At 37.7% G+C, this 22,488-nt stretch overlaps 2 protein-coding genes across 2 annotated transcripts; one reads left to right on the top strand and one right to left on the bottom strand.

The window, feature by feature from the left end:
- Nucleotides 1–5,808: 5,808 nt before the first annotated feature.
- Nucleotides 5,809–15,565, bottom strand: LOC106930110 (serine/threonine-protein kinase NIM1). The gene is made up of 4 exons (XM_015007504.2): nt 15,511–15,565; nt 12,894–13,196; nt 12,301–12,569; nt 5,809–8,903 (listed from the first exon to the last, which is right to left on the bottom strand). Exons 1-4 carry the CDS (start codon nt 15,530–15,532, stop codon nt 8,151–8,153), a joined length of 1,347 nt encoding a protein of 448 aa, XP_014862990.2. The 5' UTR covers nt 15,533–15,565; the 3' UTR covers nt 5,809–8,150.
- A 1,943-nt stretch (nt 15,566–17,508) lies between these two features.
- Nucleotides 17,509–19,954, top strand: pole4 (polymerase (DNA-directed), epsilon 4, accessory subunit). Its single transcript, XM_015007382.2, has 4 exons — nt 17,509–17,895; nt 18,532–18,616; nt 19,511–19,552; nt 19,691–19,954. The coding sequence occupies exons 1-4, from the start codon at nt 17,638–17,640 to the stop codon at nt 19,702–19,704; spliced, it is 399 nt and encodes a 132-aa protein (XP_014862868.2). The 5' UTR covers nt 17,509–17,637; the 3' UTR covers nt 19,705–19,954.
- The last annotated feature ends 2,534 nt before the right edge of the window (nt 19,955–22,488 follow it).

The following is a 22,488-nucleotide window of genomic DNA, read 5'->3' as shown; positions in this document are numbered from 1 at the left end:
TATCTAATACTTAATCAAAACATTATTAACAGGAAATGTGATAATAACACCCTTTTATAGATAAATGTCTTTGTTTTGTCTTTTTGAATAGCCTGACTCATCGCTAAGTGATTTTTCCAGAAGAGAAAACCAACTCCTTCACATACTAAGTTTATTGTAGTTAGTCTTTACCTCTTTCAGATCATCTTAGTTTACGTAATCTAATTTTTGTTTAGGTTAACTTTTCTCATCTGAGATTAGTTTTAGTATAATTTATTTTAATTTCTGAGCTTAACTAACTTAAGCTGATCCTATCTTGCTTCAGTTTGTCTCAGGTTAACATACAAAACTTCACGTTAAATCAACTTAGCTTCGATTTTTTTCTGACCTCCTCCTACATTAATGTTCTCAGTTTAGTTAAGCTTGTCTGAGCCACAGTTGGAACCAGATATTTACATACACTAAGTTAAATCAGATTAAGCTTCTCTAGGTCAGCCGTAATTACCAAGATTATTTCTAGAAAACTTTTTGAAAAAATTCATAAGGCCAGTATCAGAGATAATTGTCTTTTTTATGAGACTCAAATCAAACCTTTTTGATTAATAAAATCTCTGACAGATTAAAAGACACATTTGAGTTAATCGGAGGAACATCTGTGGCTGTATTTCAAGATGATGCCTGAAACACGCTGCTTATTTTGTTAACATGATTGTAAAATAAAAACAAATCAGCTAAGATATCATGAAGAGAAACTGAAGTGGAACTGCTCAGTCACAGTGACCATTGTTACATTTTTAGGAAGATGCTTGTACCATCCTAAACATCAAGTATGGCGGTGGACAGCTGGACAAGTCTGGTTCTTCCTTGGGAATAGTTTACTGATGCTTGAAGGTGCCTCGTTCATTTTTTCAATCAATTAAATGCAAGAATAGACATGATGGGAATGTCATCGTGCATCTCTGTATACCAGAGTTGAATAGGTTCTGGTCCAAAATGTGCAGACTGACCCCAGGAGATGCTGGTAAAACATTATCCACAGTGAGAGGCCATTCAGTGAGGAGGAAGCCATTATTCAAAAAGAAACATAAAGATCCAAACTGCTTACTGCAAAGGTACCCTGGGGCAAAGAGCTTCATTTTTGGAGAAATGTCCTGTTTTCTGATGAAACTGAAGTGGAACTGTTCAGACACAATGACCATTGTTACATTTTTAGGAAGATGCTTGTACCATCCTAACCATCAAGTATGGCGGTGGCAGCATTATGTTGTGTGGCTCTTTTGTTGCAGTACGGATTAGTGCACTTCATAAAATAGATGCCTTCATGAGGAAAGAACATTATCTGGAAATATTGAAGCAACATTTAAAGACACCAACCAGAAAGTTCAAGCTTGGGCACAAATTAATCACCCAAATGGACAATAACCCCACCATCCAGCCAAAGTGGATGCTTGAGGACAACAAAACCAAATGCTTTGTCACGGCTATCACAAAGCTGTGGTCTCAAACTAATGGAGAAGTTGTGTGTAAATCTGACAAAGTGTGTGTGAGTGAGACGGCCTTCAAAATGGATTATGCTGATTCTGTCAGGAGGAAAGAGGCAGAAGTCCAGAAAACCGATGTGAGAAACTTGTGGAAAGAAATTCAAAAGGTTTGATCCAAGTCATAATGTGTAAAAGACATTTAATGCTGATACTGACCAAATGTATGTAAACTTTTGACTTTGAATTTTTAGAAAGTTACAAAACAAAATCTCTAAGAAATGTTCTTCCTAAGTTTTCTGGTATTCAACAAATAAATAGATTTGGTAATTCTAACTAACCCAAAACAGGAAAAGCTTGATTTGATTTAACTTCAAACAATGAAAAACTGCATTTATTCTGTGTATTTAAATATCTGGGTAAATCTGAGCTTACTTTAGTTGAGCTGCTCTTGCTTTGACTGGCTTTAATTTTGTTTGATTTAGCTTGTCTAAATTTAATTTGATCAACTCTAGTTTATTTAAATTCAATTTAGTTTAATTTAGACTAACTTAACTTTATTTATTTAGTTCAGGGAATCTTAGTTTGGTTTAGATCAGTTTAATTTAGTTTGTTAGCAAGATAAAGCATACAACACACACAATGAAAAGACAAAAATCTTGTAGGGAGAAAGACAGAAACTTAAGATGTAAGAATTAGTAATAAATAAAAATCAACACTCCTTCATAAAATCAGCTGCAATGCATGAAATGCATTTTATAGCAATTATATAACAACGATTTTGGGCAAAGAAAACCTGGCATCATAAATTAGTTAGTGCAGTGTTTTTAGTTTGTGCAAACTATTAGATAAAGTTGACTTCTTGAAAAATACTTGAAATGTTAACCGATATAACTATGAATGTATTTTCAGCAATATATGATCAGTCATGAAAAAACATCAATTCTTGTGAAGAAACAAAGAGTTCAGCAAACACCGTTAGAGCCGTGTGTTTTAAATCACTTGTATTTGTCAGGCTGAAATTCCAACAAATATGTTGACCGTGAGTGTTAGCTTATACCACTTCCTCTCTTAATGAGTCACTTGGTTCAGATAGGGTTACATACTTTAGTGAAAGCGTAATGAGAATGAAAGGACAAACAAATTCAAGTCGGAACAGATATTGATGAAGAACTGAGAAACGGACCCTGAAGCGGAAGTGATCCCAAAGATTATAAAGAACTTATCAGAATTGTCTTTTTGGCTCAGATCATCAGTGTGAAAAAATAAATAACCAAAACTCCGATAATACTAAAATTGTAATAAGAAGCAACTTTTGCCTGAGGCAAAAACGTTCTGGTTCTGACAGTGAAAATGTTGATGACTCATTTGAAAAAATATTCATTTATATTGGATGTTAGCTTAAAAACTGATGTGTAATTGTTTCTGAATGCAATCAATATTTGACAGAAATGTAATTGCTTAACTTAATTGCTACATTTAGATTTTTTTGTTCCTTGATATTTCAGAGGACAGGAAATGTAACTTACAGCCTCCCCCTATGATATGAAAGACAGAAAGTAAGCGGCATTCATCTGAACTGCGAGCCAGGCCCTTCTAATCAACGGAGCCCTTGAGCAACTTGGCAGATGTCAGAAAATCATCTACACACGGGATCAGTGTCACCGACAGAACCGAAACTCACAGCAGCAATGCAGATACCTGCCTGACAAAGTGACACAATTCTGGCTGAAAATAGCACAAGCAGCTCAGGGGTCCACCAGCAACCTGGACCTGAAATAAATGGTGAAACTGCCTCATTCACATGCAGTCCAGCTCTACAGAGCTCTGCTGATGAGATAATGTTGGAGCCAGATGTGCCGAAGCAGAGGGGCACCTGAAAGTTGCATGACACCAGTCCTTGAGGAAACCAGTTTGAGACAACTGATGTAAACGCTGATCTGGACACTGATTAGCTGACCAGTGCAGAGTTGTTTTAATGGGTTCACCCCTCAGTCACTGATGCAAATGGCACTCATGCAGCCACACACACCTTGTCACACCTGCAGTGGGCAAATACCCCGACACTCTATTTCCAGCTTTGATTGATTCAGTTTTCTAGAAATAGCTTTTTGGTCAAATGATCCTTCTCCGGGGCTGCTGTAATTGACTTTTAGCCAAGACATAAACCGCTTTTCAGCACTCTTCAAACTCAGGTATGTAGTCCAACACATTTCTATCGGGCTCCTCTGGCAGAAAATTCTCTTTGACCAACTTTAAGGGACTACTCACTTCAAGTCCATAGACCAGCTCAAATGGACCAGAAATGTAATACTCTGGTCCTGATCTGCTCAGTAAGCTCTGATAACAGACTTAAAAATTCTGATGGTATTGCTCCAGTGGCCCCTGCGACTGAATGGTTGACAGATGACTTGAATTGATTGACCCCCAACTTCTTCATCATCACTGTCTGAAAGACCCCGGCCTGAAAGCTGGAGCCCTGATCCAAACTCAAACTAAGTAAAAAACTTAACAAAGCAATCTGAAACTGTTTTTGAGCAAACGTTAATCAAACAACTAAAGCTGTTAACAGATATTGATTAGTTGCTGGTTAGGGCAACATGACTGAATGGTTCTCCAACTTCTTAAATTGTATTAAAAGGAGCAGGCTGAATGCTTTGTTTGGACTTTCCACCCATCTGACATTCATGGCGCTTCTTACAAAATGCCATAAGGTCCTACTGGAAATGCCACATAATCCTGGCGTTGGTCTTATTAATGCCCAAGAGGCCTGAAGTAGGAATTTCATGAGCTAATCTCATAATCTCTTCCCTATAGCAGAAGGGAAGTGCAATCTGATGATACACTCTCCATTCTTCAGCAGCAGGATGTCGATGGCTCCTCAGATCTCTCAACACATAAAAGCCTCATGTTCCTCCGGCCATAACTTTCAAAGTATCAGCACTAGACAATGCATCAGTAGCTCTGCTCCCTAACCAATCCTCCTTACTGAACTTCTGTTTTAACATGAATCAGTTTCGGCTCTTCCGGATCTCAGGGACGGGACAGGGACGAGTATCGACACTAGTAGGATAAACCCCCTTAAATTCTCTTCTCTGAAGAAAGTTCGGGAGAATCTGCACTAGAGATGCAACATTTTCACCTCATAAAGAGCCCTGTAAAGTACATGTCCCCTTTCAGATTCCTTTTTATATCCTTCCATACACCAGAAAAAAAAGGAAATCAGACCTGCTTTATAACATGAAGTAGGCAAGAAAAGCTTAAAAAAATCATCATGCTCCAGCTAAAGAAACTCAAGAAAGGGTGAAAAACAAAATCATCTATTTCTATTATCAGAATGCAAACAGTTATAAAGTCATTTTTAAGGTTTAACCTAAGATGAACAGACTCAACTAAGGACAACGATCCAAAAGCAAAGCATGTGCAAAATGTCTCAGAAAAACTAAATGAAAGTTTATGGAGTGGCCAAGTCAAAGTCTGGATTAAAATCTGATTGAAATGCGGTGGTTTGATCTTAGACAGGCCTCAGAATTAAACTACTTCTGCAAAGAGTCGTGGGCCAAAATTCCTCACCAGTGATGTTAAAGATTTATTGCCAATTATCATAAACACTTGATGGCAGCTGTTGCTGCCCAGGCTGGCACAACCGTTAAGGAAGTTTCAGAGGGCAATTACTTTTTCACAGTAAGCCATTTTATTTTCCCTGAAAGAAAATAAAGCTGCATTTTCTCAGAGTATTTTCTTTTTCAAATTTGTTCGATGTAAAACATGCATGTGAAACCAAAAACAGAAAACACCAGAAAGGGGGCAAATCTTTTCTGCGCTGCACTTTTGGTACAATCGTAACGTTGACCTACTTCGGTGGCCTATTGAAGAAAAGAAAAATAAACGAAGCAACGGAAATCCTCTTCAAACATCAGGTATGAAAGCTTTATGTTTTTATTGTGTTTAGCTAAGCTTAGGATTTTATAAAGGCCTTTCTACCCAGCAGGCCATTTTAAGTAATCTCGTTCTCAAGGACATGATTGACCTGATTTTAGAGGGTTGGGCAAGTTCATCTATCCTTTTTGTCTCCCACAGCCTTACAGTCCCGTTGGATTCTTGCTTTGAGCAACTTGTCCTTATAAGGGAAACTGAACAGTATTTCACAATCACATCAGCCTTGTTTTGTTTTATGAGCCGAGCACATTAATCAGTCATCAAAAACTTAAGGATGGTCTGTTTCTGCCAAATGCAGTTATAGCCAAAAACAAGCTTTCTTATTGAGTTTACATTCTGGCACAACTTTATAATTCAAAAAGTGAAAGGACAGAAAGGGCAAAGAGTTGTTTATGAAAGAAAATCAGAGGAGTTTAAGTTTTCATTGTCCCATTTTATTTTCAGTCATGCATTAGTTGACATGATCAAAGAGATTTACATTTTCTTGTAGGTAGTTTATATAAGTATATCCCTCAAACTTGTAGTCAAGCTAACTGATCTAATTTTCTTACTAGTTAAATTATCTAGACATAAAGCTCTGAAATTATTACTTCCTTTGTCTTGTACTCTTTTTTTTTTCAAAGCAAGGCTGAAGATGGATGCAGATATCTCTAAAGTCTGCTTTTCAGTGACACCACATGAAATCATAACATCCTGGCTAAGAATGACTGTGCAGACAGCACTGCAGATAAAATTTTTCTGAAGTCGAAACAACATTGAGCAAGAACGGGTTCTCCTAAATAAACAGCTATTCAAACACATCTTGGCACTTAAACGGACTGTGATAATATCTCAGTATTGGCTCCTACCATTGAGATGTTTACATGTTCATGTGTGAACAGGCAGCAGGCTGAAGGATTAACACACCGTTGCGAAACCCGAAGTCGCTACATCTGGCTCTGTGACAGAACAGGTGCCTGCGGACCCTGTCAGAACTGGGAGTAAACTGGGGGCTGATGAACATGGGAGGGAGTCACGCTTGGGTTAAATCCCCGAAGGCAAATCCCAAATGTGAGGTGCAAGAGATGTGAAGGAAAGAACATCGGTTTTGAAATCTAGAGATAAAATTTGGGAGAAAATAGGACGAAGAATGCATAAAAGTTTCCTGTTTCGGCGTTCAGTCCAAAGTTTCCCAGAACTCTCTCCGCAAGTATCGAGTTTTTATTGATCCTTCAGGCTTACAAGCAAAAACTGAATCATTTTACATCCTAGAGCGAACCGCTTTGATGAATGCACCTCACTTCTGTCATGATTATAATCACGTGGATACATGTGGCATTGAATGCAATCCAGTTTTCAAAGAGCATTCATCAATTTTTACCTAAAACAAAAAACAAATGGGGAAAAAAATGTATGAAACAGACAATCACAGAAGAATGTATGTGTCCCAGATGCGTCTGTAGCTGTGAGGAAGGTTCTGTATTTACTGCCATGCATGCACAGGCACTAAACTGAATCCATGAATTATCGACTCATATGATCTGCCTCGTTTCCTGGATGTGTTTTTAACATCCGGCTTTCATTTATTTGGAAAACAGCATGTTGTCTGTGTCTCCCCTATATTAACATTACCTGTGGCCTTGCATTGCTCTGGGGGTTTACGTCCTGACTAAGAGGGATTGGAAGATGCTGATAGCCGTTCAGAGATAATGTTCTGCGTCAGTAAGCTTGTTGTAATCAGAACAGAAAGCTACAGCTTATCACTTGGGAGACCTCATCCTCCATGCATTGGTCAATTTGATCCACATGTGACAAAACCCTGATATGTTTACATGGATTTTTTATTTATTTATTTATTTTGAAAAATAGCATTTGTTCCTTCACAGTGGGCCCCTTTCTATCCGTGGATTCACCAATTGGAGAATTTTCTGAGGAACGTAGCTGCAAAGTATTTGCAGCTAAGTATTAGTAACAGTCTATTCGCAGTTTTGATTTTGTAGAGCACATCTATAATATTCTAAAGAAAACGAAGCATTGAAATATAGCGTATTTAATAAATATTTGATGCATTGTTGGTTGTTATCCAGGAGCATCATTTGATTGACTGTACCCACGAGAGGGGAAATAAGAAAGGCAGTAGATATTAGTTTCTGCTTAAGTGCTACAATAGTTTCCACTGTGGGTTAATGTACATTATGGTGCATCTGATATGTGTCAACTATTGAAATAGGTAGTTTTAGCATTTTAAGAGGGAGTCTCAAGTATTCACTGATTTTAGCTATTTATAGGCAGCTGTGGTTCCTAACTCCCAGGAATACTAAGCCACTGTACTTCCCATTAAAAACATTTCAGTCACTGGAATAATGACAACATCAACTACATTCATTTAAATTTAAAAGAAGACCCTGAGTACGGAAAAGCAGTGCTAAAATGCAGATTCTCCAATAACAACTTTTTTTTTTGTTTGTTTGTTTTTGACACAGTTTGCTTCTTATTCTCAGTCAATAACTTCTTCAGTTCAGTTTGAGGGTAACAGAATCAGAAAAAAAGATGTAAAAAATGCTCTATTGTTGTTGTGGCTAATAGCACAAAAAGCCAGGCATGTGCAAAGAGGGCCTCTATTACGCCACTGAAAACTGACCTCCATGTTGAAAACAGATCACACAAATCTCAAACACAGAGGAAAAGAAAATCTTCGGTTTGCAGATAATCCAGGTTAGTGTGGACAAGGCCTGAACGAGCATCCGTCACCAGGCCCACTACTGTTGATTTATATTACAGTATCACACAGACAGCAGAGGGAACATGTTTGCCAACAGATGCTTCCGACCATTTGCTAGGACTCCCGTACTCATCAGGGTGATGCGCCGAGTATCCCACGGCCTCCACGAGCCTCCTCTTCTGAGCCCGATGCAGGAGGATCCTGTAGGTCCCCGTCAGTGGGCTTCTACAGTCTGAACATGGATTGTTTTCCAGATGAACCTTCGAAATGCCTAAACCTGAGAGGAAATTCTTTACCTCCTGCTCCTCCATACTCAGAGTCAGATTGGCCTGAGCGAAGTGGGCTGGAGATGTGGGTAAAGAGACATATGGACGAGGGTACTCTATTCCCTTCAGCCAGCTGCTGTTTGTAATCTGTGTGATGGAGGAGCGGTCCACAGGCACAATCCGCAGCATGCCTTTAATGAGCAGCTGGCACGGATCAGGTACGAACGAAGGAATGCTGTAAGACCCCTGCAGGATGCAGCGCTTCAGCCTCCCAAGGTTGTCTCCATAGAAGGGTAAAGTTGCTGTCACCATGAAGTACAAGAGAATACCCAGAGCCCAGATGTCCGAATACCGTCCGAGGTAGCCTTTCTGCTTGAAGAGTTCAGGCGCAGCGTAAGGTGGGGAGCCACAGAAACTGGTGAGTAGCTCATTAGGGCCACATTCTGTACTGAAACCAAAGTCCCCAACCTTGATGCAATAGCTGGTGGTGTAGAAGATGTTCTCGGCTTTAAGATCCCGGTGCACGATGTTGTTGTCATGCTGAAAAATCACAAAAGACAAACATTTTAAGTACAAAGAAATAAATCTCACTAGACTCAGCTAATAAAAAAAGAGAACGTTGCAAAGCTGAGGGTTATCTGAGCCTTGAAAGACTAAAGCAGAGGCCTTTATACAACACCGTAACTTAACATGGTAGTGCAACAGAACCTCTATTTGCCATATTATGTTACCAAAACAAAAAAAACTGAAACCTTTGGAGTCATTGGCACTTTTTCCTCTGAAGCACATGAACAGAAATACTGCTTGAAGCCTGGGAAAGTTGGATTCTCCTAAACCCAACAGCTGCTACAAAAATGCTTCTCTACATTTCAAACGATTTCTAACTAACATATGCCACACACCCAGTAATCTTCTTTGGTTAACTTGTTACTAGAGTGTTTGAAATAACAAAAGAAATGCATTCTCAGCTTCTTCTTTTTTTTTGCTAGGAATATTTATGGTGGATCAGTCAGAGGAATCTTTAGCTAGTAAACAACAGGACATGAGTTTGATTCCAGCCTCTTCACTGCATGTCTAAGTGTCCTCAGGCAAGGCACTAAATCGTCAGCTGACAAACATGAATGCTTAGTGGTTGGGAGTGCAGCTGGGTGAATGATGCTGGTACTGTTAAAGTGCTTTAGGTAGTTCTTAATGGGCTCAGCACATATACCACTTTACAAGTAATTGCATTTGGCATCACATGTAATCCCAGCGGTTTTTGCATGTGCTTCACATCATCAAAAAGGCTTCAAATTCCACGTGTTTCACATATGTTGGTAAATGTGACATGTGAAATGTGGTAAGCCACACTGACATTTGACCACCTGTGATGAGATGTGACTTTGGACGTTTTGTCTCAAAGGGGGAAAATTACCCAACACTATATAACAGAACTTTATTGTCAAAACATGTCTGAGATTTGTCTTGCACAACAGCGCGGTTTTATGGACAAACTTACACAACCTAAAGTACAGAGAAGAGCAAACGATGCCGCTCTAAGCTGGTAAATGCTCCCTCTTTAGTTTCATTGATTTTCCATTCATAACCTTATTAAACTGGGGAATCTGTAACTACCTTATTATAGCAGCCTGTATTCATGATTTAGAGAAGGTCAGAGGTCAGGTTCTGGCATAATTTCACTATTATCTCTACGGTAGGAAGATTCATAAGGTTTTTCAACTGGTTGGCAGTCATCTATTACTATATTTTCTTTTTTTGTGCTGCTTAAGATGCAACATTTTTAGAAGAGAATAACATCATCCCACTGTGTAGAATTAGGCATCTGTTTAGAGACAAATACTGGGAACTTTCCAGACTCCAACTAACTGAGGTTAACCTTCAATTTTCCATCCCAGGGAATGCAAAAAAAAATATGACTTATTTATTTATAGAAAATGAATATTTATACAAAGAGAGAAATAGCCAGTGCCTCCCTGGAGGAAGTTTTGGACCCATCAGTCATCAGTTTGTATTCACCAGGGGGATATTTCAAGCCTTTTTGACCTCAATAAAGCAGGAGTTTACTAAGTTATTTTGCTTTGATGACAGGCCAACGTCTATCATATTTCATCAGGGCTGACTGGTCCAAATGAGGGTCAGAACCAAGCATAGTCCAGCAACATGATTCACATATAAATTCATCTGCTTTGTAAAATCCCCCATGGAACTGTGATCTTCTTTTAGCTGCTCTAAAGTTTTGAAATTTCTGTTGTTTTAGAGGAAAAATCTTAAAAATAAAACACTTCCTTATATTAATTTTATGTGATATACACAACTTCTCTTCTTGGTGTAAAATCTGTTAAAATAAGTTTGAAGGGAAAATGATTTTCCCTAATCAGAGAGCCTTCACTACATATTTTAAAGAAAGGAATGAGATTTATAAAACAGTAATGTTATTGTTTTCTTAAAATCACATGCTTAATACGTCATCAGAAACTGAATGGTTATCATCAGCCTTTTGTATACAATTGTGAGACCTAAAGACCTGTCCTAACTTTCAAGGAAAGGTTTGGAGAGGAAAAATGAGAATTTAAATGGAAGAAGGCCTTTAAGGGATGGCAGGTTTCAATGCCAGAAACCTCAGAAAACCTGATAAGACGTGTTTTAATCCTGCTACGTCTGTTTGACCCGAACTCGAGGTTGTCTCTCCAGGGAGCCTTCGGCTGATTTTACCTGCCGCTGTGTTGGATGTTCAGCGGCTCACAAACAGTGATTGTTGGATTAGCCAGGTTTTGTCTTCAACACTGGGGTATAAAAGGCAATAAAAGTTGCTTTAAATTTAGAGTAAAGACTACAGGGTAAAGTGAACAAAATGTTAATTTTGCTACTTAATTGCAAATTCTTTTGATTCTGTGACTATCTAAGCCTTAAGATCTCGCTTCTGCTTTCTCAAACTACTGTTTTAGTTTATGTTTAGAGACCAAAACCCTGTATAATATATACCTGGCTAGAGCCGAGTTCTCCTGTTGAGGCATAAAGAAAAAGAGGCCATTCATTTCAAAACCTTACTGAGTCCTAAACTAGCAGAAACCTTTTGGCACATATTTAAATAAACTGTCGATAATCATAAAAAAAAAAAAAAATAATAATGTCTCAGATAATCTGCAGAATGATACATAATTTATGCTCAATTCATTCATTGGCCCTTTTACCAGCCTTGGTGGCTGTAACTGGGTCATGCCACAACACGTACCAACTCTGACGATCTCAGGGTACGAAGAAGTCATAAATCGTTACCATTTCTCCAAACTGTGATTCCACTGAGTGCTGCTGGTAGAACACCAAGAGCTCTTAAGCACGTCAAACAGCATCCACAAAGCAAACTATCACTTTTATACTTCAGTCGTATGCCAAAAAATGTGGTGTTTGTTTCGTCTTGTCATGTTTTCCTGCAGGCAATCTAGCCAGTACAATTTCAACATAGAGGGTTTGCAGTCTGTTGTTTGAGGCTAAACCAATGAAAATCACTGCATTAAATCCAGGTCTCTCAGAAAATATTGAGCGGCCTCCTTAATCCTTATTTTTTAGTGGTTTTGATTAAGAATGTTTGTAGAGTGTTTAAGCAAAACTCTTAGATTACATTTCCCAGAGTTATTAATCTTGGCAAGTTGGTTGAAACACTCTAGGTTTGGTTTGTCTGCAGTTTGTAACTTTTATTGCCATTTTAAACTACCTCTGTCTCCACATATTTATTTCTTGAAATTAAAATAATAATAATAATAAAAAACTTCTGTTCTGCAGGTGAAAACAAGAAAAACAACAATCAAGTCTTTAAAATAATTAAAATTCTTTTCTCATAACTTAGTTAATGAGTAATGGGTAGCAACAATCCATGCCACATGTGGCTCAGAGTCAGGCCAGGTAGTAAATGATGATTAACAGTGATACTAAGGCTCACCATGTGTTTCACAGCGGAGACGATCTGTGCAAACACCAGCTTCGTTTCCAGGTCGTTCAGCTTCCCCCTGGTGGTGATTCTGGAGAACAGGTCCCCACCGCTGCCGTACTCCATCACCAGATACAGCCTTCTGGTGGTCTCTATCACCTCATAAAGGCGCACTATGTTGGGATGGCTCAGCTTCTCCATGCAGCTGATCTCACAGGAGGCCAAAGGCTGGCTCTTCTTGTCTTGACGCAACTTGTCAACAATTTTAACAGCAACTCTCTCTGCAACAGGAGATGAGAAGCAGGAGTGGATTTGTGGTTAAAAAAAAAACCTCTAGTGAAGACAGAGGGAGTTCATTTGAGAGCAAAACACTTACTTTGGGACATTATTTCACTGAGGGTTTTTATGCTAAATCTACTAAAACAGGTTTAATTTTGACCCAACATAGTGAGACAATATAAACATTCATACAAAAAACAAATATAAGGACTTCATGTTTTAGTCTAATCACATAAAAACCACTTGAAAGATGCTGAGTTGTACTAGAAAAAGCTACCAGCATTTTACAACTTGGGCAATTAAAAAACACAAACAATTATTCAAACCTTTAGTCAAGGCATGGATGCCCAGCTTCACTGTCGAGAAGTTTCCCTGGCCGACCTCACCACGGAGCTCGTAAAACCCAACCCGCCGACCGAGCATCAGGTCCCTGACTATCCTCTCGTTGTGCGCCATGTCATAGATGACTTTTTCGATGGGAGTCTGCTTGACTCTTTCTGCCTCGGTGAGCTGTGGGATGATACTGGTGGCAGCAGAAGCCAGGGGAGGCGCTGACTTTTCCACTTTTGTGGAGTCGTCTTTGGCATTTTTGCTCGTTTTTGGCTTTGGCCATAGCCGTGTTTTGATGCCTTGAAAAATTAAGCAAAGGAGAAAAAAGGAGAGAATTGCATTACAACAGTGCCTTTGAAAAGTTTTCACATCTGTTGACCTTTTACTACCAATAAAACTTCTGTGCATTTCATTGAGATTTTATGAGGTAAGTCAAGTCAGTTCAGAGCAATGCATAAATGTAAAGTGCATGGGAAATTATACATATGTCTTCAAAATGTGTTTAATAATCCATTTTCAAGTTCTGCTTCAGATTCTCAGTTGAATTAATTTCTGGACAATGACTGGGCCGTTCTAACACATCAACATACTTTACTCTAAACCACTTTGTAGGAATTGGTGCTGTACCACCTTAGCTAAAGAATTGCCCCGTATGCTCCATCCATCTTACCATCAACTCCTACCAGATTCACTATATCTGCAGAAGGAAGCATCCCACAGCATGACGCTTCCATCGCAATATTGAGATTCTGTGTTCATGGTGAGGTGCTGTGTTATTTCTCTGCTATGTGGCAATTTTCAAGTTGGAGAAAAAGTTTAATTTTGGCATTCTCTGACTGGAGAGCTTTCTTGCTGTACATCGTGATTTGTGAACTCATAATTGACTTTTGGAGAGATTCTTCCACCTGAGTTGTTGATGTCTGCAGTTCCTCCATTAAATTACACACCTTCAGTCCTCAAGGGTCAGTGTCTTGACATTTTTATATGTGCCTCTGCGCCAACACAGCTGATTGAAATTCTTCAACTCATGTCATAATGTTCTTCAGATGCCTGCTTAATCAACCATCATGTGATTAAACTGTGTTGAAGAAATGACAAAAATTAAAACATGCGGGAACCCTTAAGGACTGACCTTGGACACCACTGCTGTCATGTAAACATTTTTTTGAAAATCTCAGTAGTTATCTTCATAAAACACTATGAATTAACCACTGACAAATAAAGGGGATTTTTATTTTTTTTTCCAAGCAGCACTTTCTTACTTACTTACTTATATGAGGAAGATATTTGCTGCTCTGCCATCAGTGTTTGACTCTTATGGGAAATCCGCGCGGAGACAACTAGTAAAGCCGTTCCATGTCTAGAACATTGGTAATGGGATTAACCTCCCTGCCATGTCACTTTGTCTTGTGTGACATAAAACGTCTGCCCTCTTTTACATCATTCACAATGATTACTGCTTAATTTCAAGATGAAACTTCAGCACTGAATCTAGAAACAAATGAAGTAAATTTTAAGCAGTTTAATTTAACATGTGATAGGATGACTGACCCCCTGTTCTCTGTCCAAAGAGCTGAATCTTAATTCTCAAACAGTACATTGAAAAAAAAAAAAAAAGATCTTTTAAAACTTTAGCTTTCATTTTTGTCAAACAGGAAAGTTTTTCTACTTTCATGCCGAAGTTGCACAATGTTCCTTTTTACAGGAAACAGGAATCAACAGCTTCAGTGTTATGTAAGGAGCTGGTAAAACGGGGTCAGGAGTTCTGTTATTTGTCAGCACATTCAACCTCCCAAAACACACTGATAAATAACAGACTTGCTGATCCTAAAAAATATAAACTCACTTCTTAGATATTTCATTTTGCACTGTCAGCTGCTGTTTCATCACGCTGCTTTACCTCCTGGTCACTGATGGCTAAATTTAGTCGATGCTTGGCGAATTTCCCAGGATAACGAGGATTACTTGCCTCTCTTAGACGGTATTTATGGGTTACGTCCAAAGGTAGAATGTTATTTTTAAGAGACCTTACTGGCCCTATGACTTTTTAAAGAGCTTCCTATGGAGGTCAGTGTTGACCTCTGGGATCTCTCTGAACAAAAGTCGGGCCCCTGACTGGAAAAATGTTAACAAGACAATAAAAATATATTTTTTCCCTTAATTTTAGACAATGTATTTCACCATATTTTACATATTATCTTAGCTAATTAAAAATACAAATAAATAAACTTGCTTATATGAGCTAAATGACAAATTTAAACCCTGAATTTCTGTGACATATTTTCTCTATACATAAAATTACACGAGAATTACACCGACAGCTTATGCAGAACAGTATGGAGCTTCACTGAATAAAATGACTGAAAGTGTTATAAAAACATTTTCTCTAATTACCAGATATGCTTATATGAAAGTTAAAAAAAATAATCTTAAAATAAAGTTAAAGTCCAATAAGCAAAACTTCTGTTCTTCAGTTAAACACAGCATGACATAAAGGGACGATTTAAGTATCATAGTTCATGATCTTTAACCTGCTAGTTAACTAATTCTAACTAAATTCACAAAAAAGCAATTATAAAGTTGAATTTTAGATGAATAAGTAGGAAATCTTACCAGGGAGTTGTGGGTCCTTCATGTCTGTCCCAGAGGCTTTACCACCTGACTGTGACCAAACATGGGAATAGAGCTCCAGAGGACTAATTCACTCCTCACAATCCTATTAATACGATGTACTAGTAGACGGCTCATTATCTCCCCTGGCACAAACTGACCTCATAAAAGTGCTGAAAACATACGTCCAGAGTTAAGAGCAACCACGCGCCCATGTTCATGCAGAGTATAGAGTGATGTTTGCAGATGTGATGTTAGAATTGGAATATAAGTTAATCTGTTAGCATTTTAAACCACTGGACCAAAGTTCATTTAGAATGAAACAAAAAAGTATTAAAGATTCATGTTAAAAAATATCCCAATACGGTAAATGACTGTGTACATTTTCCCACCTAATTAAAATATTAAATATTATACATCCCAATTTTTTTATTTAATTACATTTTCAACGATAAAAACTAATTATCTGCATCATCCAAAGGAGCAATGAAGTGAAAGTGTTTTGCAACAGATGGCGAGTGTCTTGAATGCAAAAGGGAGGCGCACGTGGGCAGGAAGAGATAAGACTGCTCCTCCATTTGTATCAGGAAGTTTTAATTTTTAAATAAGTCAGAAAAATCAACTGCAACAACTCCAGATCTAAACTCCAATATTGCTACGAGATAAATAAAAGTATTAAAAGTTGCCAGTGACAGCACTGAGCTTTCTTTTGTAGTAAATATATTTCACTTTGTGCAAAAAGATCAAAAATATATTATTGTCTTATCTTGGTATACTTTTGGGTCGCTGAGCACAATGTCTAGCAAATTAAACTGTTTTCCCAGCTGCCAATGGGAATTCACTTAACTTTGATTAAACAACACTGAATATTCTGACTTCTGAAGTAAAAGCAGCACACCAAGTGTATACTGGTGAACTGAATTATATTTTTTATTTCATTTATTTATTTATTTTTTACCTCACTCTATTTTAGCTCACTTTCCAAAAATAACCATATTGTTTAAATTAAATGCAAATTAAATTAAATTAAACCCAAAACGTTTTACAGCTGTATAAAAGGCAGACTGCATAATATTGTTAACTTCCTAATATATTAACTTAGGGAACATAGCGGAGTAAACCTTTGTGTAATTTAAACTCTGCATAAATCCAGCTGTGTGACCTACATGCAAAGCAGTATTTGTAAAACTGGTTTAAGAATTAATGGAAAAAATTATGGCACTAAATCTGGAACAGTCCTGAAAGAAAATCTGTTGAAACACCTGCAAAAGATGAGACGGTGGTGAAGGTTCACCTTGCAGAAGTACAGCAGCCCTGAACATACAACTATAACTAAAATGAAATTGCTTAGATTGCAGCAAGCCAAGACCAAAGTTTAAAAACTGACGTTGGAAAGTGGTGAACTGAGCTTGAGCTATTTGCAAAGAAATATGGAAAATACGTCTGTCACATTTTTCTTTGCAAAAGGTAAAGCAACATATAAAAATATTTTCTTCATTTCACTACTATCTTATGGTCCATCACGCATGATGAAAATAAGTTTTACACTAAATACCTTAACAAGAAACTGGACAGGCTATTACATAAACTAACAAAATAAAATAAGTAATGATTCTGGTAATTCGGGCTCTTGTGTGTTTGCTGCTTTCCACTTCAGCGGCGTAAACAAGTACTACTTTATAGCTTTCGCTGACTTTTACTGCCCTCTAGTGGGTAAACCGTAAAGCGACTAACACATTTTCTTCATATGAACGTTCAAAATTTCTATTGCTAATGAACATTTAATCTTACCATTATAAAATTAAAATATATCGCCATATTCAGACAACAAAGTCTGAGTCTCGACATTACTGTAGCATGTCCATCTGGAACTTCAGTAGCGGTAACGTGGCTTGAAGGACATTTCATTCTAGCCAATAGCCTTGACCTAAGTCACAGCTGTCCAATCAGCGACGAGTATGTGTTGGCGGTGCCTGAGCTAACGGACCAATAAGCAGAGATAGTTCCACTAACAAGCCGGAAGCAAATACTGGCGCGCTGCTGCTAGAGATGTTTGTGTTTTGACATGAATACACACTTTCACAGCTGAGTGACGTTTAAGATAAATAAAGTTGCGATCACCTTCATAGAATGGCAGCTACTGTAGAAGCGCCTGTCCCAGCGGAGCAGGACCCTGCGCGGTGCGGGACTGAGGAGGAGAACCGCGGGGCGGAGGTGGAGGAGAAGAGCCAGCAGCAGCAGCAGCAGCAGACATGCTCCACCGGGCCCGCCGTTCCTCACAGCCGTCTGTCCAAACTCCCTCTGGCCCGCATCAAAGCTCTGATGAAGACCGACCCAGACGTGTCCCTCGCCAGCCAAGAGTCCGTGTTCATCATCGCTAAAGCCACGGTACAGTCACATCATTACCAAGGATTTATAGAAGCCTTACTGTTGATTTTATTGTTATACAGATTTCTTTCACACAGCCTGATGTATTTCAAGCATTTGAATGAGCTAATTTCGATTATTATGGCTTCCATCTAATGAAAACCCACGATTCAGTCAAATTCTCCTTTACATAAGGCTAAGAAACAATAATATTAATACAGAAGTGTTTCTCAGTGGATAGGACTAATAAATGGACTGTTGTCCAGCACATAGACATTGACATCAGCTGCAAGGAGGAGAAGCTGGTTGTTCAGTGTTTTGTATGAATAGTAATGGGAAGTTGAGTGGAAGGAAAAAGTGTGGTTGAAACAGATACAAAAGGAAAGTACTGCAGCAGATGCAGCTGTAAAATCCACCTGTGAAAATAAATTGTTTATTTATATAATTTGTCATTTACTCTTTTAAGTTTTTTTTCTATCTTATTTGTTTCTGGAATAGTACAGGGAGAACAATACTACAGTAAGAATTTGGTGTGAATAAGGTGGATAGTTAAACATAAATTCTAATAAATTAATCAATGGATAAGCATAAAGTGTTTGTCTTGTATAAAATGAAATATAAAATATTTATTTACATTTTTTTTTTCATATCCCATAGGAATTGTTTGTTGAGATGATTGCCAAAGACGCTCTTGTGTACGCCCAGCAAGGAAAGAGGAAAACATTACAAAGAAAAGACTTGGGTAAGTCTTGTTACGTTACTTAAGCCACTACAGTAGTATGAGATATTTAGCACATATGTGAAACTGAAATTTGTGAAGCAAAGTATGCTGATTTTACATATAAACATATAAAGGGGTGCGGGTTTTAATGTTTTTATCTTTTTTAATCTTTTTCAAAATGTCTTTCTCACTGTTTTTTCAATGTCACATGCTGTTTTTATTTTAATTATGTGAAGCACTTTTAAATGCCTTCTGCTGAAATGTGCTATACAAATAAAATTTGATTGATTGATTGATTGATTGATATAAACTATCATTTACTCTTAAAAATGTTGCTTACAATTCATACAGTCCGTGCCAGAGGCAGTGTGGGCCTGATACGACCACCCTCTATGCTTTTCAGTTAAGATTTTTATTATGTTTGTAGAGTTATGTCATTATCTACTCTTTAAGCAAACTCTTTCACTCCAGACTCAAAGAACTCTAGCTTTGTGTATTTATCATAGTTGATATCTTTCCAGTTTCAGTAATTAAAGGGAATGTCTCTCAAAAACATCGATGAAGAGAGACGGAGGCACGGTGTCACAAGAACTCGGGGTTACAATGAGAAAACTATTGAGAAAGATCAGAAGATTATTCTATTGGATGACATTATGGAGCCTGATAGAATATTATGTCCAAATCTCAATTTTCTGGTTAAATAGAAAAATGGACATCTCAAATTATTCATTCAGAAAGTATCTGTCATTGTTAATAACTTGGTTTCTCCACATCTGCAGTTTTCATTTTATATTTTAAATGTAGCTTGTAGATGATTGGTACATATTTATGTATGCATTTTAAGCACCTCTAGTGTTTTTATCAACAGGGTGCAGTAGACTGATATCAGTGATGAAAATGTATTTTTGTTCACAGACAATGCTATTGAGGCCATAGATGAGTTTGCTTTCCTAGAAGGTAAGCCTTGTTCAGACAATACAAATTTATTTAGTAAATAACTAAAATACAAATTTTAGTTATTTACCTTTCATCACATAATTTGAGCATTCTCCTAACTCCATAAATTAGAGATGCCCTCTCCTGTTTTCTCTGCAGGTACGCTAGATTAAAGAGCCCTTTGCGAGACCAGTGAGCAGACGTCATTTCTGCCATCATCCAGGAACCTTCCTTTGCAGAAGCAGCTGTCGATAAATCTCTCTGGGACGTTTCTGAATCAAACTCACACATTCAGTGTTTATTGACAGCTTTTATGCATAGCTGATCCCGTTGGATTTCTTTTAACTGTAATGTGTATATTCTTCTGTAAATATCTGGGTAATTCTACCATAGGTTGAAATAAATTTTATGTTTTAAACAGCACGCGTTTGTCTGCATCAGATTTCTGTAACGCCCCTGTTTCTTTCATGTTAAGCTGAAATCACAGCGTAACATCAAGTTGACCTGCTGCTGCCAAGGAACAGTTTGAAAATGCTTTCAACCTGAGGGTATTTGTTTAAAATCAGTAAAAAGCAGATGTTTTTGATCAGCTACAACATATTCTTCTTTATTAGGTGATCCCAGTCTGAAGATATGTTAATTATTTCAGCTGATGGCCAGCAGCTTATTGGCTCGAGTTTAGTTTTATTTCCTTATCTTTCCTGTAAGCCTCTAAACCAGCATCTAATACAAAATGTGATATCAGCTGGCGTTCAGACCCTCAGGTGAGGTATGTTTAGACTTTCTGCTGTGCAGAAATGCTTTTTTTCTTTTTTCAATCTTTTAAAATTATTTTTTTTTAAACTATGCTGACACCAATACTTTGGTAAACAACGTTATGTATTTTCACTACATAATTTTTCTAATTAATGTCCAACGGATGTTGATACGATTTTAGGGATGTGAAATACTTATTTTTCAAACATTCAAGAAAAGCAAGAGTCTGAGTGTCCTGAAAAGCACCATAGAAATGTGTGAGAAAACAGATTGCATCTTTCTGACAGGCCAAAGTTACAATTTACAATGCCTTCACTGCAAAGTTGTCTATTCGATACTGACACAACATTGTCCTCCTAAATAGGAGTCTTATTATCTGATGCATAAGCTGACGTCAACTTTAATGACAGTTGAGGAAAAACCTTTCTGAAATGGTCCCACATGAAGGAAAAAAAATACAGAAAGCCAAGTAAAAACTTTAGACTGAATTTGAAAAAGGTGGAAAAATAATAATTCAGGACCTAAAGAGATTTACAAACCTCACACTCTTTGTGTAAGCTAGCCAAGCAAAACCTTAAACTCTGCTTAACAGCTTAATTAATGGTTTCACAAATACTTTTTATTAAGACCAGAGGGGATGATAAATCCATTGGTGCTGTAGATTTAATTGCCTCCATTTTTGGACTGTCTTTATTCTGTGGATTTAAAAAAAAAAGCATCTAGAGACTCATCTATTCAGACCAACTTTTTAACTGGATTTGAGCTGCATAATGTTAAAAATTATGCTTTCTTCAAAACAATCACAGTTCTGGTGAGCTGAGAACTGAAACAGGAAAAAAACTGATAGTGGAACAACTAAAAAGAAGAATCAGGAACAAAATACATCTAATAACATTACACTTCCTTCAAAACAATCAGTTTTGGCGATCTGAGGACTGGACAAAAAATCTCAGTTGCAGAAGAAATAGTGGAACAATCAAATAGAAGAATGCTTGAAAAAGTTGTGAAAATAAGTCAGTTTACAAATGTGTGCTGTTTATGTCACAACTGCTAGAAAGCATAACGTACAAAATTTACCTGAAATATTCTCTCATCACGTATTGAGACACGATTAGGGATGCTTTATTTTACAAGACTGTGTGCCGTGTCAAGAGAGCTGGCTGGTTCTTCTCTCCTTTTGTTTCTTGGCTGCACATAAAGCACACGAAGCAAGCCCACGGAGAAATACTGAGGTTCGAATTTCTCCCTCTGCACCGTGACACTGAGAAAATCACATCGCACCAGGAATGTACGAGACGAGAGCCTCTCCAGACCTGAGATGTGTGTTGTTCTTCCAGGCAGCACTTGTAAAACACATCCAAAGTCTCTAGTTTCAGACTCCAGGCTCAGTCAAGACCCTGAAACATGTTTGTGGTGGAGATTTCTAAAATAAATTCCTCAGTGTGTTTAAGGTGATTTTTCAGGGTTTAGTGTTTCAGGGGGCAGTGAAGCGTGGAGTGATGGGAAGCTCGGCTGTTTGGTTTCAGGAGAGCAACGGTCTACTCCCTGCAGAGGAATGCACACTGCTCCTTATCCTCACACTGCCCAGTCCTCATATGATGGAGGACTGGGCAGTGCTGCTTTATTTTCACGGTTAAAAAAAAGAAATTCTGTGAAAAATTCAATACTGAACATCTCTATCAAATACCATAGTCATTCATTCAAGGCTCCAAGTCATGATAGATTTAGTGCTGAACATGTGGCCTTGCTTATAATAAAAATATTCATATTCAGTTTATAAATTTTTCAAACGACTGACAGACAAAAGAAAAAAGCCAATCTATTTATTAGCAATTAAAACAACCGAGTCCATATCTGCATTCATCTGGACCTACAGGTCCTTCTCAAAAAATGTGCATATTGTGAAAAAGTTCATTATTTTCCATAATGTAATGATAAAAATTAAACTGTCATATATTTTAGATTCATTTCGCACCAACTGAAATATTTCAGGTCTTTTATCGTTTTAATACTGATGATTTTGGCAAACAGCTCATGAAAAGCCAAAATCCCTGTCTCAAAAAATTAGCATATTTCATCCAACCAATAAAAGAAAAGTGTTTTAATACCAAAAAAGTCACCCTTCAAATAATTATGTTAAGTTATGCACTCAATACTTGGTCGGGAATCCTTTTGCAGAAATGGCTGCTTCAATGCGGCGT

This window comes from Poecilia mexicana, unplaced genomic scaffold, assembly GCF_051168715.1.
Source record: "Poecilia mexicana isolate PSO_F unplaced genomic scaffold, ASM5116871v1 scaffold_4, whole genome shotgun sequence".
Classification (NCBI taxonomy): Eukaryota; Metazoa; Chordata; class Actinopteri; order Cyprinodontiformes; family Poeciliidae; genus Poecilia; species Poecilia mexicana.
This window is presented reverse-complemented; position numbering and strand designations above follow the sequence as displayed.